At 37.8% G+C, this 16,041-nt stretch overlaps 1 protein-coding gene across 8 annotated transcripts in view; it reads right to left on the bottom strand.

The window, feature by feature from the left end:
* Positions 1-16,041, bottom strand: part of TRIM37 (tripartite motif containing 37) — a 123,432-nt gene that overhangs the window by 33,643 nt on the left and 73,748 nt on the right. For 6 of the 8 annotated variants that reach the window (XM_024234306.3, XM_024234307.3, XM_024234308.3 and 3 more), the window contains 3 exon segments: positions 15,838-16,032; positions 12,167-12,475; positions 1,521-1,649 (listed from right to left, as the gene is read on the bottom strand). In XM_024234306.3, coding sequence (XP_024090074.1) covers positions 1,521-1,649; positions 12,167-12,475; positions 15,838-16,032 — 633 coding nt within the window. 8 annotated transcript variants of the gene reach the window in all.

Genomic DNA, 16,041 nt, shown 5'->3' with positions numbered 1-16,041 from the left:
AGCCCAAAAGTTCAAGACCAGCCTGGCCAATGTGGCGAAACCCTGTCTCTACTACAAATACAAAAATTAGCCAGGCGTCGTGGCGTGCACTTGTAGTCCCAGTTACTCGGGAGACTGAGGCAGGAGAATCACTTGAACACGGTGAGTGGAGGTTGCAGTGAGCCGAGATCGCACCATTGCACTCCAGCCTGGGCAACAAGAGCAAAAAACTCCATCTCAAAACAAAACAAAACAAAAAAACAAAACAAAACAAAAACACTTCAAAAATAATTTTGAAACATATCTCTTGTTTTTTATGCCAGGCATTTAAAATTAAGGAGTCCAGGCCAAGTGTTATGGCTCACACCTGTAATTTTACACTTTGGGAGGCTGAGAGAGGAAGACTGTTTGAGCCCAAAAGTTCAAGACCAGCCTGGCCAATGTGGCGAAACCCTGTCTCTACTACAAATACAAAAATTAGCCAGGCGTCGTGGCGTGCACTTGTAGTCCCAGTTACTCGGGAGACTGAGGCAGGAGAATCACTTGAACACGGTGAGTGGAGGTTGCAGTGAGCCGAGATCGCACCATTGCACTCCAGCCTGGGCAACAAGAGCAAAAAACTCCATCTCAAAACAAAACAAAACAAAAAAACAAAACAAAACACTTCAAAAATAATTTTGAAACATATCTCTTGTTTTTTATGCCAGGCATTTAAAATTAAGGAGTCCAGGCCAAGTGTTATGGCTCACACCTGTAATTTTACACTTTGGGAGGCTGAGAGAGGAAGACTGTTTGAGCCCAAAAGTTCAAGACCAGCCTGGACAATGTAGCAAAATCCTGTCTCAGCAAAAAAAAAAAAAAAAAAAAAAAAAAGCCAGGTATGGCTGCATGTGTCTGTGTCTGTGGTCCCAGCTACTTGGGAGGCTGAGGTGGAAGGATCACTTTTGTCTGGGAGGTCAAGGCTACAGTGAGCTATGATTGTACCACTGCATCCCTAGCCTGGAAAACAGAGCAAGACTCTGTCTCAGGAAAAAAACAAAAATAAAAAAATAAATAAAATTAAGGTGTTTAGAATACATAGTCTAATGGCTGTATTTTGTTAAGGGTCTGTTCTGTTGTGAGATCAAGAAACTTTCCAGCCAGGTGTGGTGGGGCTCATTCCTGTAATCCTAGCACTTTGGGAGGTTGAGGCAGATGGATTGCTTGAGCTCAGGAGTTTAAGACCAGCCTGGGCAACCTGTCTCTACAAAAAATACAAAAATTAGCCAGGTGTAGTGGTGCACACCTGTAGTCCCAGCTATTTGGTGGGGCTGAGGCAGGAGGATCTCTTAAACCACCGGTCGAGGCCACAGTGAGCCAAGATCGCACCACTGCACTCCAGCCTGGGTGACAAAGTGAGACCCTGTTTCAAAAAAAGAAACTTTCAAACCCAACTTTAGCATTTTTGGTACCCTTCAAGATCTAAAGCTCCATGATAACATCAATTTCAGGTAATAAATATCTACCCCACTAAAAGTACATTCTGAATCCCTCAAATTTACCTTCAGACAGAGTCTGACAGTCTCCCTTTGAACGACTATTTTCTCCAGGGTCCACTGCTCTTCGAAGTGATAGACTACCTGCTACACTGGATCGAGCTGGCTTGGGCGAATTACTCTTCTTATTTGTGGCTGCAAAGACATTTAAGAACACCTCTGAATAGGCTACAACAGCACAAAACTCACTATTTAGTCTGTCAGAAAAAGTCTTAATCTTACCTTGCATGGAAGCTGTTCTCTCTACTGTCTAAAAATAAACAACATTCTGTAGCCCCAACTGGTTTAGACTTTTGTCATAAAACATTCCCATCTTGTTGCTTGTGGAGCAGAATCTTTTTTTTTTTTTTTTTCCCCAGACGGAGTCTTGCTCTTGTTGCCCAGGCTGGAGTGCAATGGAGCGATCTTGGCTCACTACAACCTCCACCTCCTGGGTTCAAGCAATTCTCCTGCCTCAGCCTCCCGAGTAGCTGAGATTACAGGCACCCGCCACCATGCCCAGCTAATTTTTGTATTTTTAGTAGAGACGGGGTTTTGTCATGTTGGCCAGGCTGGTCTCGAACACCTGACCTCAGGTGATCCACCTGCCTCGGCCTCCCAAAGTGCTGGGATTACAGGCATGAGCCACCGCACACAGCCCGTAAAATCTTAACTTAAAAGATTATCTGTGAGCTCCATAAGAAAAAATCATACAAATTTCAATGCAGTTAAACTATTAACAAAAATATAACCCGTCAAACATTTGGAAATTACAAAGTATTAATTGGATTAAAAAGAAAATCAATGCTGAGTTAGAAACAAATTACAATTATGGTACTTGAAATCAAAATGTCTGTGGCCAAACCAGTAGTGAAAAGAAAACGTATAGGCTTAAAATGAATTAATTAGGGAAAAAAGGGACTATATGACCTAATATGCATAGATTCAAAAGCTAGGAAGACAATAAAAATAAGCAAGCAAGAATGCTATTGCCAGAAGGCAGGGCCCTGCCCTTGAATTCAGCCTGCAGAACTGTGAGTTAAATAAATCTCTTTTAAAAATACATTTTTAAAAAAGAATAAAAATAAAATTGTAAAAAAGAATAAAAATAAAAAGAAGAAATTCATTAATAGATAATAAACAGGTTTAGCAAGGTTGCAGGATATAAGACAAAATAACTTATTGTATTTCTCTGCACTAGCAGACAATGTGAGAATGAAGTTAAGAAAACAATTTCATTTTTAATAGCATAAAATACAATTAAAATACTTAGGAATTTATTTAACAAAAGAAATGTGAGACTTGTCCACTGAAAACTACCACACATTGTTGAAAGAAAATAGAGACAACAGCAAAGACATCCTGTGTTCATCACTGATTGGAACACTTAATACTGTTAACAAAGCAATATTCTTAAAATTGATCTACAGATTCAACACAATTTCTATAAAAATAGTAGCTGTGTTTTTGGTTTTTTTTTTGCAGAAATTGACAAGCTAATCCTAAAATCCATATGAAAATGTAAGAGACCCACAATACCCAAAACAATCTTAAATGGAACACTCACTTCTGATTTCAAAAGTTACTATAACTAAGTAATCAAGACTATGTGGTACTGCCATATACACATATATACCATCAAAACAGAATTGAGAGTCTAGAAACAAACCCTTACATTTATGGTCCACTGATTTTTGACAAGGATGCCAAGACAATGCAATGGGCAAGGAAAAAAAGAGGGACAATAAGTGTTGCCAACGGTGTGGAAAACCTGGAGCCCTCATATACTGCTGCTGGGAATATAAAATGATGCAGCTACTTTGGAAAATAGTCTGGCACTGGTACTTCCTCAAAAAGTTAAACACAGTTGCCATGTAACCCATTAATTCCACTTCTAAGCATATACTCAAACAAAACCATGTGTCCAAGCAAAAACTTGTACACGAATGTTCATAGCAGCACTACTGATAATAGCCAAAAAGTAGAAACAACCCAAATATCCATCAACTAATGAGTGGATAAACAGTGTGTAGTACAGCCATACAATAAAATATCATGCAGCCATAAAAAGGAATATATGCCACAACATGAATGAACCTTGAAAGGGCTGTGTTAAGTGAAATAAGCCAGACATAGAAGACCTCATATGTTATGAGTCTATATGAAAAGTCCAGGCTGGGTGCAGTGGCTCACATCTGTAATCCCAGCACTTTGGGAGGCTGAGGTGGGTGGAGCATGAGGTCAAGAGATTGAGACCATCCTGGCCAACATGGTGAAACCGCGTCTCTACTAAAAATACAAAAATTAGCTGGGCATGGTGGCACACACCTGTAGTCCCAGCTACTCGGGAGGGTGAGGCAGGAGAATGGCGTGAACCCGGGAAGCAGAGCTTGCAGTGAGCTGAGATTGTGCCACTACACTCCAGCCTGGGCGACAGGGCAAGACTCCATCTCAAAAAAAAAAAAAAAGTCCAGAAGAAGAAAAATCCATAGGGAAAAAGTAGATTAGTGGTTACCAGAAGATAGGAGAAGGGGAAGATGGGGATGACTTTTAATGGGTTTGGAGTTCTAGGGAGAGGGTTAATGAAAATGTTCTTAGACTTAGATAAATGTTCTAGACTTAGGAAAAATGATGACCAATTTCTCTACTAAAAGGATAAATGAATTATCGGTTAAGGAAAAAAGAATGCATTAACAGGCTGGGCGCGGTGGCTCATGCCAGTAATCCCAGCACTTTGGGAGGCCAAAGTGGGTGGACTACCTGAGGTCAGGAGTTCGAGACCAGCCTGGCCAGCATGGTGAAACCCCATCTCTACTAAAAATACAAAAATTAGCCTGGTGTGGTGGCACACACCTGTAATCCCAGCTACTCAGGAGGCTGAGGTAGGAGAAGTGCTTGAGCCCAAGAGACGGAGGTTGCAGTGAGTCAAGATCACGCCACTGCACTCCAGCCTGGCGGACAGAGCGAGACTCTGTCTCAAAAAGGAAAAAAAAAAAAAGCATTAACAAAGACAAAAGCAGAAATATAATGAAATGGTAAAAGACAATGGATGAAATAAATCTAAGAACTTAGTCTTTGAGGAGATGAACAAAATTAGCAAATCCCTTCAGCAGGTCAAATCAAAGGAGAAAAAAAAACAAGAGTAAGCAATAAAATAAGTGAAAAAGAAGTTAACACCCCATATGCACAAGAAGTTTTAAAAATTTAAGAAAATAGAATAAATGACGGTATATCAATAAATTTAAAGATCCAAATATAATTAGTTTTTCTTGGAAAACTATAGTAACTGACTTAAGTAGCAGCAGAAGTATGAGAAAACTACATCTGACAAGAGATTAATGACCAGGATCTCAAACAACTCTATAGGAAAAAATTCAATAATCTGATTTAAAAATGGGTAAAAATCTGAATAGATATTTCTTAAAAGAAGACACACAAATAGCAAACAGGCATATGAAAAAGTGCTCAACATCACTGATCATCAGAGAAATGCAAATCAAAACTACAATAAGATACCATCTCATCCCAGTTAAAATGGCTTTTATCCAAAACACAGGCAATAACAAATGCTGGTGAAGATGTAGAGAAAAGGCAATTCTCCTACACCATTGGTGGGAATGTAAGTTAGTAAAACCACTACAGAAAACAGTTTGGAGGTTCCTCAGAAAAACTAAAAATAGATCTACCATACGATCCAGCAATCCTACTGCTGGTTATATACCCAAAAGAAAGCAAATTAGCATATCAAAGAGGTATCTGCACTCCCATGTTTACTACAGCACTATTCACAATAACCATGGTTTGGAAGCAACCTCAGATCCACAGACAAATGGATAAAGAAAATGTGGGTTGGGCGTGGTAGCTCACACCCGTAATCCCAGCCTTTGTAAGCCCGACGCAAGTGGATCATTTGAGGTCAGGAGTTCGAGACCAGCCTGACCAACATGGTGAAACCCCATCTCTACTAAAAAATACAAAAAAATTAGCTGGGCATGGTGGCGCATGCCTGTAGTCCCAGCTACCTGGGAGGCTGAGGCAGGAAAATGACTTGAATCTCGGAGGCAGAGGTTGCAGTGAGTCGAGATTGCGCCACTGCACTCCAGCCTGGGCAACAGAGTGAGACTCCATCTCAAAAAAAAAAAAAAAAAAAAAGTAGTACATATACACATGGAATACTATTCAGCCATAAAAAAGGAATGAGATCCTGTCATTTGCAACAACATGGGTGGAACTGGAGATCATTATGTTAGGTGAAATACATCAGGCACAGAAAGACAAACTCCATACATTCTCACTTATTTGTGGCGGCTAAAAATTAAAACAACTGAACTCAAGATAATAGAGCAATGGTTACCAGAGGCTAGGGAGTGTAGTGGGTGGCTGGGGGGATGGTTAATGGGTACAAAAATATAGTTAGATAGAACGAATAAGATCTAGTATTCGTTAGTACAACAGTGACTACAGTCTACAATAATTAATTGTACTTCTGAAAATAACTAAAAGAGTACAATTGGATTGTTTTAACACAAAGGATAAATGCTTCAGATGATGGATACTCCATCTACCCTGATGTGATTATTATGCATTGTAAGCCTGTATCAAAATATCTCATATATCCTATAAATATATATACCTACAATGTACCCACAAAAATTAAAAATTAAAAAAATTAAAAATATGAGGAAACCAATAAATGCAACAGAAATTTAAAAAGCTGTTAAAGTTCTAACTCTGAAAGAGTTATTATACTAGTTTTATGAATGCTTTTTATCAGACATAAAGTTTAATACAGCATAGGAGCAAATAACATATAGTTAAAATAATTTTATAGCATAGAAAAGGACAAAAACATCTGAATTTAATCTGTAAAACAAGCATAGAATTAGAACTAAAGTGGGTTAAGGATAATGTAATGAAATAGATCGATTTCACTTAGGACTATGTAGTCAAGGATCCTAAGTAAAATATTAGCAAACTGAATATAGCAGTGTTTTTTTTAAAAAATTATAGGCCCAAACTAAATAGGATGCATTCCAGTATTTCAAGAATGGTCAACATTAGAAAAATAATATAATTTATTTTATGATAACAAAGTAATGGAACAAAATAGTAATCATTTTGACAAATGTCAAAACATCATTTGATATAATTCTATACAGCTTCAGTTTAAAAAGAAAAGAAATTCTCGTAGTAAGAAAATAGGCAGTTTGGTGTTAGGGTGAAGGGCATAGGCTCTGGGGTTCAAGTTTCTGGCTTTGCCAATTACCAATGTGAAACTAGCAACATTATTCAATGCCTGCTGCCTTGGTTTCCTCATCTGTAAATTGGGAATGAAATTGACTTACCTTACCTCTTAGATTTCTTGTTAAGATTAAGTGAGTCAATGCATGTGACTTAGAATAGTTAGAATAATGTCTGGCACACAGTTAACACTTAGTAAATGTTAGCCATTATTGGTATTGTTGTTACTATAAATAGAAGGATGTACCTTTTAACTTTTTTATTATTTTTTTTTTTGAGACAGTCTCACTCGTCACTTAGGCTGGAGTGTGGTGGTGCAATCTTGGCTCACTGCAACCTCCACCTCCTGGGTTCAAGCGATTCTCGTGCCTTGGCCTCCTGAGTAGCTGGGATTACAGGCATGTGCCATCATGCCCAGCTAATTTTTTTGTATTTTTAGTAGAGACGGGGTTTCTCCATGTTGGCCAGGCTGGTCTCTAACTGGCCTCAAGTAATCTGCCCGACTTGGCCTCCCAAAGTGCTGGGATTACAGGCGCGAGCCATTGCACACAGCTTTTTTAACTTGATAGAAACAGGCTTGTAATCTTTGGGAGGCTGAGACAGGGAGATCACGAGGTCAGGAGATCAAGACCATCCTGGCTAACATGGTCCGTCTCTACTAAAAAATACAAAAAAATTAGTCAGGCGTGGTGGCAGGCACCTGTAGTCCCAGCTACTCGGGAGGCTGAGGCAGGAGAATGGCGTGAACCCAGGAGGCGGAGCTTACAGTAAGCTGAGATGGCGCTACTGTACCCTAGCCTGGGTGACAGAGCAAGACTCTGTCTCAAAAAAAAGAAACAAACACAAAAACAAAAAACTACCTATTGAAACATATAGCAAACCTCAAATTTAATGAGAAAAAAACTAAAGGAATTCCTAAATAAAGTTGAAAAATTATAAAAATCCTACCACTGTTACTAAGAAACTGTTGAGGTACCTGCCTAGACAATGCAATACAAAAAATAAGCAGAAAAGGAATAAACAAATTATGATTATCTGCTGATGATATAAATACTTAGAAAATCAAGATAACTGATTGAAAAACTGTTAATAAAACAAATTCACCAGGCCAGGTGTGGTGGCTCACGCTTGTAATCCCAGCACTTTGGGAGGCCGAGGTGGGTGGATCACCTGAGGTCAGGAGTTCAAGACCAGCCTGACCAAGATGATGAAATCCCGTCTCTACTAAAAATACAAAAACTAGCCGGGCGTGGTGGCATGCACCTCTAATCCCAGCTACTTGGGAGGCTGACAAAGGAGAATCACTTGAACCCAGGAGGCGGAGGTTGCAGTGAGCCGAGATCGCGCCATCGCTCTCCAGCCTGGGCAACAAGAGTGAAATTCCGTACCAAAAAAAAAAAAAAAAAAAAATTGCCACATTGGTTGAATACAGAATAAACATAAAAATCAATATTTTTGTCTTTTATGTCAGTAACAATTAGAAAATACTATGAGAGAAAAAGAGATTCCACTCACAATAGCTACCTAAGATATAATACATTGAGAAATGAATTTAACAAGACATATATAGAACTTATATGAAAAAAATTGAAAGTTCTAAAAAAGGATATGAATATAACAGATGACCTGAATAAATGGAGAGAAGTACCACATTCCTAGACATGAATGCTTTGATGCTGAAAAGACCTCAATTGCCCAAATTAGTCTCTCTTTTTTTAAGAGAGAGAGAGACTTGCCCAGATTGGAGTGCAGTAGCACGATCATGGCTCACTGCACCTCAAATTCCTGACCTCAAGTAATCCTCCCACCTCAGCCTCCCAAGTAGCTGGGGTTACAGGTACATACTACCATGACTGGCTTATCAAAAAAAATTATTTTTGTAGAGATTAAGGTCTTGCCATGTGATCTTGAACTCCTGGGCTCAAGAAGCCATCCTCCCCCATCAGCATCCCATCATGCTGGGATTAACAGGCAGGAGCCATGGTGCCCAGCACCCCTAAACTAATCTTTAAATGTAAAGCAATTCCAGTCAAAATACTTTGGAGGAGGATTAAAAGTGCAAGAACCACCAACAACATTTTGAAAACCAAAAACAGAATAAACATATCCTATCATAGTATTACAAACTATAAAACTACAGTAATTTAAAAAAGTGTTAGTCTGGTAGAGGACACGACAAATACTGGGTTAAACAATACCAAATTGCTGTTTTTGTATGTCCAAAACTTGAGTATTGGCAATTTCAGTCGTTTCAACCTCTATGAGTCCAAAAACAGAACTATGTTTGGGAATCTGGTCTATAATAAAGGATGGATTTCATATTGCGTCATATTTCAAAAAACATGTTTCATTCAGTTGGGGAAAAACATCATTCCATTTACCTCACACAGCATCATATAAAATTAACTTTATATGAATTAATGACCTATATGTAAAAAAGTTAGAAAACAAAAAGTACCAGAAGAAATTAAGGGTTATTTTTATTAACCTGAATACAGTTGTCTAAGATAAAATTTTAAAACTCTGTGATTAGCAGGAAAAAAAGGTGGCAATGGGGAAGAGACAGTTGTCCCTTGGTATATGTGGGGGTTGGTTCCAGGACCCCTGCGTACACTAAAATCCTTGACTGAAGTCCCACCGTAAGACCTGCAGAATCCACCTATACAAAAGTTGGCCCTCCTATATGCAGGTTTGGCATCACACAAATACTGTATTTTCAATCTTCTTCTGGTTGAAAAAAATTCAAATATTAAGTGGACCTGTACAGTACAACAAGCCTGTGCTGTTCAAGGGTCAACTGTATCTGCAAAATATGTAACAAAGGCTTTTTGAGAAAGTCCACCCAAAAAGCTGTACTTTTGGTTTTAATATACCATTTGGTTTAATATACCATTTCCTTGAATAGCAGGTGAGGCCGAATATCTTTTCATATTTTTATTGTACATTTGTATTTCTTATGTTAATGGCCTATTCATAACCTTTATTCATTCTACTAAATTGTCTTCCTTATATGAAGAGAATTCTATATATTTTGCAATTATCTCCTCACCAACCCACCTTTACTGGATTATTCATATCATTATCAAACATTAATACAGCCAATTTTAATAAACAACACACACAAAGAGAACCCAAAAACAAACACTCAACTATATGGTCAAATGATTTTGACAATGGTGCTAAAACCATTCAATGAGGAAAGTCTTTTCAACAAATAGTGCTGGGAAAACTGGATATCCATGGGCAAGCAAGTCAGACCCTTCCCCGACACCATAAACAAAATTTAATTCTTAATGGATGAAAGACTAAAAGTAAGACTAAAGGCAAGAACTAAAACTCTTGGAAGAAAACAGGAGAAAGCTTCATGACACTGGATTAGGCAATGTTTTCTTGGCTATGACACCAAAAGCACAGGGAACAAAAGGAAAAACACATAAAATGGGCTTCCTCAAATTAAAAACTTTAAATGTCAAATGACACAATCCACAGAGGGAAAAGGCAACCCACACACTAGGAGAAAACATCTGCAAATCATATATGTAATAAAAGATTAATATTTAAAATATATACAGAACTCCTAAAAGTCAACTACAAATAAACAACCCAACCCAATTTTAAAATGGGTTTAATTCACAGATGAAAGAAATTGGAGAGGACACGAAAAAGGACACCCCTGCCAACAAGAAACTATTGACCCCACACCTCCTCCAGCTTCTACCCACTTCATTGTGAAGCTTCTTTTAAAGAAGTTGTGCATTTGTGCTCTGGTCCCTGACCTCATTCACTCTTCTGCTACACTACTCCATGGGAATAGTTCTTAAAAGGGCCACTTGGCCTCTCGCCTTGACATTTTTCAATGATACTTAACACAGAGGTAACCACTCTACTTCTTGAGACGCATTATCTTTGATTTTTGAGATATTATCCCTTCTAGTTTTTCTCCTACCTTAATGATTGCTCTTTCAATTTCCTTTGCTGGCCTCTCCTATTTATCAGACCTTTAAATGTTTAAGTGCCACAGAGTCAAAATTTTGCGTCTCCATTGAAACTCCCTCCAAACTTGACCCTATTCAGTCTTCTGGATTTAAATAATATAAAATACTATTGACTCCCAACTGTTTATATCCAGCATTGACCTCTCTCTGAGTTTCAAACTTGTGTACCATTCATGTGTCTATGACATTTTACTAGGATATCTAGCAGGTGTCTCAAATTTAACATGTTTAAAAAAGAATACCCAACTTTCTGCCCTTACCTCCTCCCAAGCCCCACAACCTGCTTCTTATCTGATTTGCTTCTCAATAAATGATACCACTGCCTATTAAGTTGCTTAGGCCAAAACTTAATCATAATTCTTAGTTTCTTTCCAAATAGAGCTTTCCTAAAACTCTATTTAGGCTTTTCCAACTATGGTTCTGAGAAAGAACTCAGCCCTGCTGATCTAAGACTGGATTAACTTCCCTCCTATGCATCTAGGATAGAATAGCACATCCTTAAGAGAACTAAGAAAGATGGGAACCTCAGTCAAGAAAGGCTGCTAGCCTGTGAACAAGCCCCTCTATCCATTATTGTAACTCCAGAAAATGCCATCATATTTCACACAAGATAATGTAATAGCCTGTTACTGGTCTCACAATTCCTGTCCTCAACCCTTTTCAGACCCTTCTCCACACAACAAGCAAAGTCATCTTTGTGACGTGTAAATCAGATTATAAACACCCCCTATTTTTATTCTCTAGAAGCTTCCTCCTTACATCATAATAAAACTCTAATTCCTTTTTGAGGTTTTGCAAGACTCTCCCTGATCTAAATTCTGCCTACCTCTCTCTGACTTCGTCTCCGGCTAGTCTCCTCTCTCTGCTTTCTTTGCCATACTGGTTTTCCTTCAATCCTTCAAATACGCAAAATAAATCCTGTGTCAGTGACTTTGCAGTTTCTGTTGTGTTTACCCAGAACACTGCTTGCCCTAGATCTATAAATAGCTGCCACCTTCCTAACCTTCAGGTCTCATGTCAAGTGCTGCCTCCTCACAGAGACTTTCTCTGACTACCCCAATAGAACATGTCTCATCTGCTCCTCCCAACTCACTCCTCGGTTGTTTCCTTCACAGCACCGTTTACCCACTGAAATCATCTTTACTTATTTGTTTACACATTTTAATGTCTGATTCCCATTACTAGAATACAAGATCTATGATGTTAAGAATTTTGTCTTGTTTATTGCCAAATACAGAGTAAGTCATCAAGAAATGTTAATTCTATTATATAATAAAAATATACGGAATCAATTTTGGATGCAGAAAAAAGTCACATGTAATTTGTAGTCTTAACTCACTGGAAGAGAGGTATTTAAATATTATTCTTTTGAAAAAACCAGTCATCTAGTTTCCCAAATAACATGTGGAGAAATGACACTAGGAACATATTACTTACAGTTTCGTATGTAACAACTGGCAACTGACGACTTTGCCAGGAGTTCCATTCCCAAATCCTGTAATCTGCCAGAGTTTTCAGTTCCACATGCAGCCAGAGCTGCCTGGTCAGCAGAAAAAAGGCTTGTCTGCATGTCTCCAGAAGCAGCACTGCTGCTTTTTATTTCTGAAAGTGTATTCTTTACATCAGTTTTCATACATCGAACTTCGGCCATTTGAGTTTTGAGTCTTTTTAGCATCTTTAAATCAGAGGGCACTCGCCACATTGCCTGCTGCTTCCTTTGGTCTTTATCTTTTCGAGAATATGATGCTTCAGAGAAATTGACAAGTCATGTTAACATAAACGTTAATATTCATGAAATCATTTGTACCATGAATATATGCAAATTTGATGTGTAAAAGAAGCTAGCATGCTTTACGTGATATCAACAATAAAACATGCACTAACTTCCGTTAATGAAAATAAAGATAAAGAATCCTAACTTATTCACACCCTCAGAGTTAGAATCTGAGTCACATCATACTCAAATTTGAATTACACATTTAATTCTAAAAGTTTAAAAGCTGCCCTACTGCCTTGTGCTTTCTTCTTTAAACTTCTCCACTTTTCTGAAACTTTCTACAGAGCTTTTATTATGTTTATAATTGAAAAAAATGACAAAGAAAAACCTAGAAACCAAATACTTTGTCAAATCTGCCATATATGACATTATATTAAAAATACATATTTCTGGCCAGGTACAGTGGCTTATGCCTGTAATGCCAGCACTTCAGGAGGCTGAGGTGAGAGAATCGCTTGAGGCCAGAAGTTCAAGATCAGCCTGGGGAGCATAGTGACACCCTTTCTGTACAAAAAATTTTTTTTTTATTAGAACTTCCATTTCTGATAATTTTCTCAGAACTGTCAGCTTTCTGAAATACAGTTTGAATCTAACCACTTCTAAAATAAAACAATGGCTCTCCATGCCTAGTATGAATAAATTCCTCCGGCTAGCATGCAAGTCCTTTCATAGAATGGACCCAACATGACTTTCTAGTTCTACTTACCACTGTATGTACCTTAAAATTTGGTTCAACTAGATTACCTGATACCTTTTACAGTACTCCTTTACATGGTTAAGAACATGAACTTGAAGTTAATCTGACAAATGTTCACTGAATATGTGCTAAATAAATACACAGAAAAAAAATAAACATCAAAACCCAAGCAGGCCATGTGCAGTGGCTCACGCCTATAATCCCAGCACACTTTGGGAGGCTGAGGCAGGTGGATCACTTGAGCTCAAGAGTTTTGAGACAAGCCTGGCCAACAAGGTGAAACCTGTCTCTACAAAAAATTGTAGAGCACTCCAGCCTGGGCAACAGAGTGAGACTCTGTCCCAAAAACAAACAAACAAACACACAATCAAACAAAAAAATGACCCAAGCAAGCCTTTTCAATAAAAAGAAAGTCGTATCTTTCTGCACATTAGCTTTTATTAACATCCCTTCACTGAAAGGTATTTTCATTTGGCTTCCATGAGTATTTTTTCTCCTTTCTAAAAGCTCTTTATCTGGCTCATCTTCCTGACACTCAGTAAAAACAGATGTTCATCAGGATTATGTTCCTGTCTCTCCTTTTAAAATATTCTTAAAACTCTTTTGCAGTCTCACACCCTTGGTTTTAATTATCCAGTATCACCTCCAGAAAAATAACTGTCTGTATTCCAGTTCATTTTTTTTTTTCATGGAGTTTCACTCTTGTTGCCCAGGCTGGAGTGCAATGGTATGATCTCGGCTCACTGCAACCTCCAACTCCCAGGTTCAAGCCATTCTCCTGCCTCAGCTTCCCAGGTAGCTGGGATTACAGGCACCTGCCACAATGGCCGGCTAATTTTTTGTATTTTTAGTAGAGACAGGGTTTCCCCATGTTGGCTAGGCTGGTCTCGAACTCCTGACCTCAGGTGATCCACCCGCCTCAGCCTCCCCAAGTGCTGAGATTACAGGCGTGAGCCACTGCGCCCAGCCCCAGTTCTTAATTTTTAGCTGTCTACTGGTCCTTTCTAATTTGATGTCACACTGTTATGCCCAACTCAAGATGTTTAAATCCAAAACTTGCTTTTTCTTTCTACTATTTTCCCCGCCCTCATTATCACCAGCATTTTATCACCTAAGTTTGAAATTCACATCAACTCATTTGTATTATTTTTACACAGAAAACTAGTTTTACACAGAAATCTTACTGTTTAGTTTGCATTTTTCCCAATGATACTAATTATTTTCAAAAACACAATTTTACCTGTCTATAAAATACACCATTGCATGGTTACGCTGTAATTTATTCAGCTGTAACTGTATTGTTGAATATTTTTAAACATCTGCTTGTTTTCTCTTTGGAATATACTCCTCAAAGTGAAATTACAGGTTTAAAGGATATAGATATTTTTAAACTACTACAAAATTGTCCTTCAAAAAGGTTAAACCAATTTACATATCTACCTACAGAATCAGAACCTGTCTGTTTCACTGGGCCTTTGCAAACAACATTTAACATTTAAGTAGGGGGAGGGGGGAGGGATAGCATTAGGAGATATACCTAATGATAAATGGCAAGTTAATGGGTGCAGCACACCAGCATGGCACATGTATACATATGTAACTAACCTGCACATTGTGCACATGTACCCTAGAACTTAAAGTATAATAATAAAAAATAAAAAATAAAAACATTTAAGTAAAACTTTATATAAAGCATACTTGGCGCACACATAAAAGGGAACTGTTTCATAACCTGAAGATAGTCTTTTAAGCTGAGGATCCAGACTTTCAGGAAGTACATTTGGCTCTTAGGAAAGAAGAAGCCTAAATAATCTGGGCTCCATGTCCCTACACCAGTAGAAGAGCTCTATTTCTCTGTTATTTACACAGAGGTTCTGCCTTGGACTTTGATTGAAAAATGAGTTCTCTTGCCTTAAAACTGCATCAAAACCAGAGTTCTAAATCATTGATTTGATGTATATAATACTATTGTTTAAGAAGGTAGGAAAATATTTGGCATATATTTTTGAATATACTGAATATACTTTAGAAAGCATTCCAACAAAAATGGTTTTTAAAATGTAGCTTTTAAAGGCAAATACTTAGTTGTCCAAAATGACTCTATCCCTGAGAGTTTAAAAAAGCCCATATCTGACTATACAAAATCTCCATTTTATTATAGTAACACAAATGTAATTTCTATTTAACAAATAACCTTTGCACAGAAAACATTGCTGCCAACTGGCATACATTTTTAAGCTACTGAACATCAAAGAATGAGTAAGTCACCTTTTTCTATGTTTAATTTAGATATAGTTCCACTTGGAAGTAAGGGAATTCATGAAGCCTGACCAAAAAAAGTCCATTCACAAAGAAGGTAACTGTATTTCATATGGATCAAATCTGAGGCAAAATCTGAGTAGCAAGTCATAAAAAACCTTCTTGCAGGCATTTTTACTTTGTTTTTGCACAAATCACCTTTGAACAGTAATTTAAAAATTAATTTGGTTGATATAAATGTCATTTTTATGGTATACAATGAAAAACACAGAAATACACCATGTTCCACACATAGCTGAAATACTTAAATGAAAATCCAAGAGTTCTTTTAGAGAACCACAGAAAAAAAGGAAATTATCATTGTTATTATTTTACCTGTGGGCTGCAGAAGTGAAGCAGGTGGGCGAGGCTGTAAGCCCCAAAAATTTTCTATACTGCTCCGGTCCTTAAGGTCCAACAAATGTATTAAAATTAATGGATCAATGTCTAGTAAACTACTGGTAGCAGCAGAGCATAAATGTGTTCTTCTTGATATTCTACTACTGGAACCCACATAACCATGGCTACTACCTGCAAAAG

This window comes from Pongo abelii, chromosome 19 (assembly GCF_028885655.2).
Source record: "Pongo abelii isolate AG06213 chromosome 19, NHGRI_mPonAbe1-v2.0_pri, whole genome shotgun sequence".
NCBI classification, from domain to species: domain Eukaryota; kingdom Metazoa; phylum Chordata; class Mammalia; order Primates; family Hominidae; genus Pongo; species Pongo abelii.
Note: the sequence above shows the minus strand (reverse complement) of the source record. Positions and strands in the feature narration are given on the sequence as shown.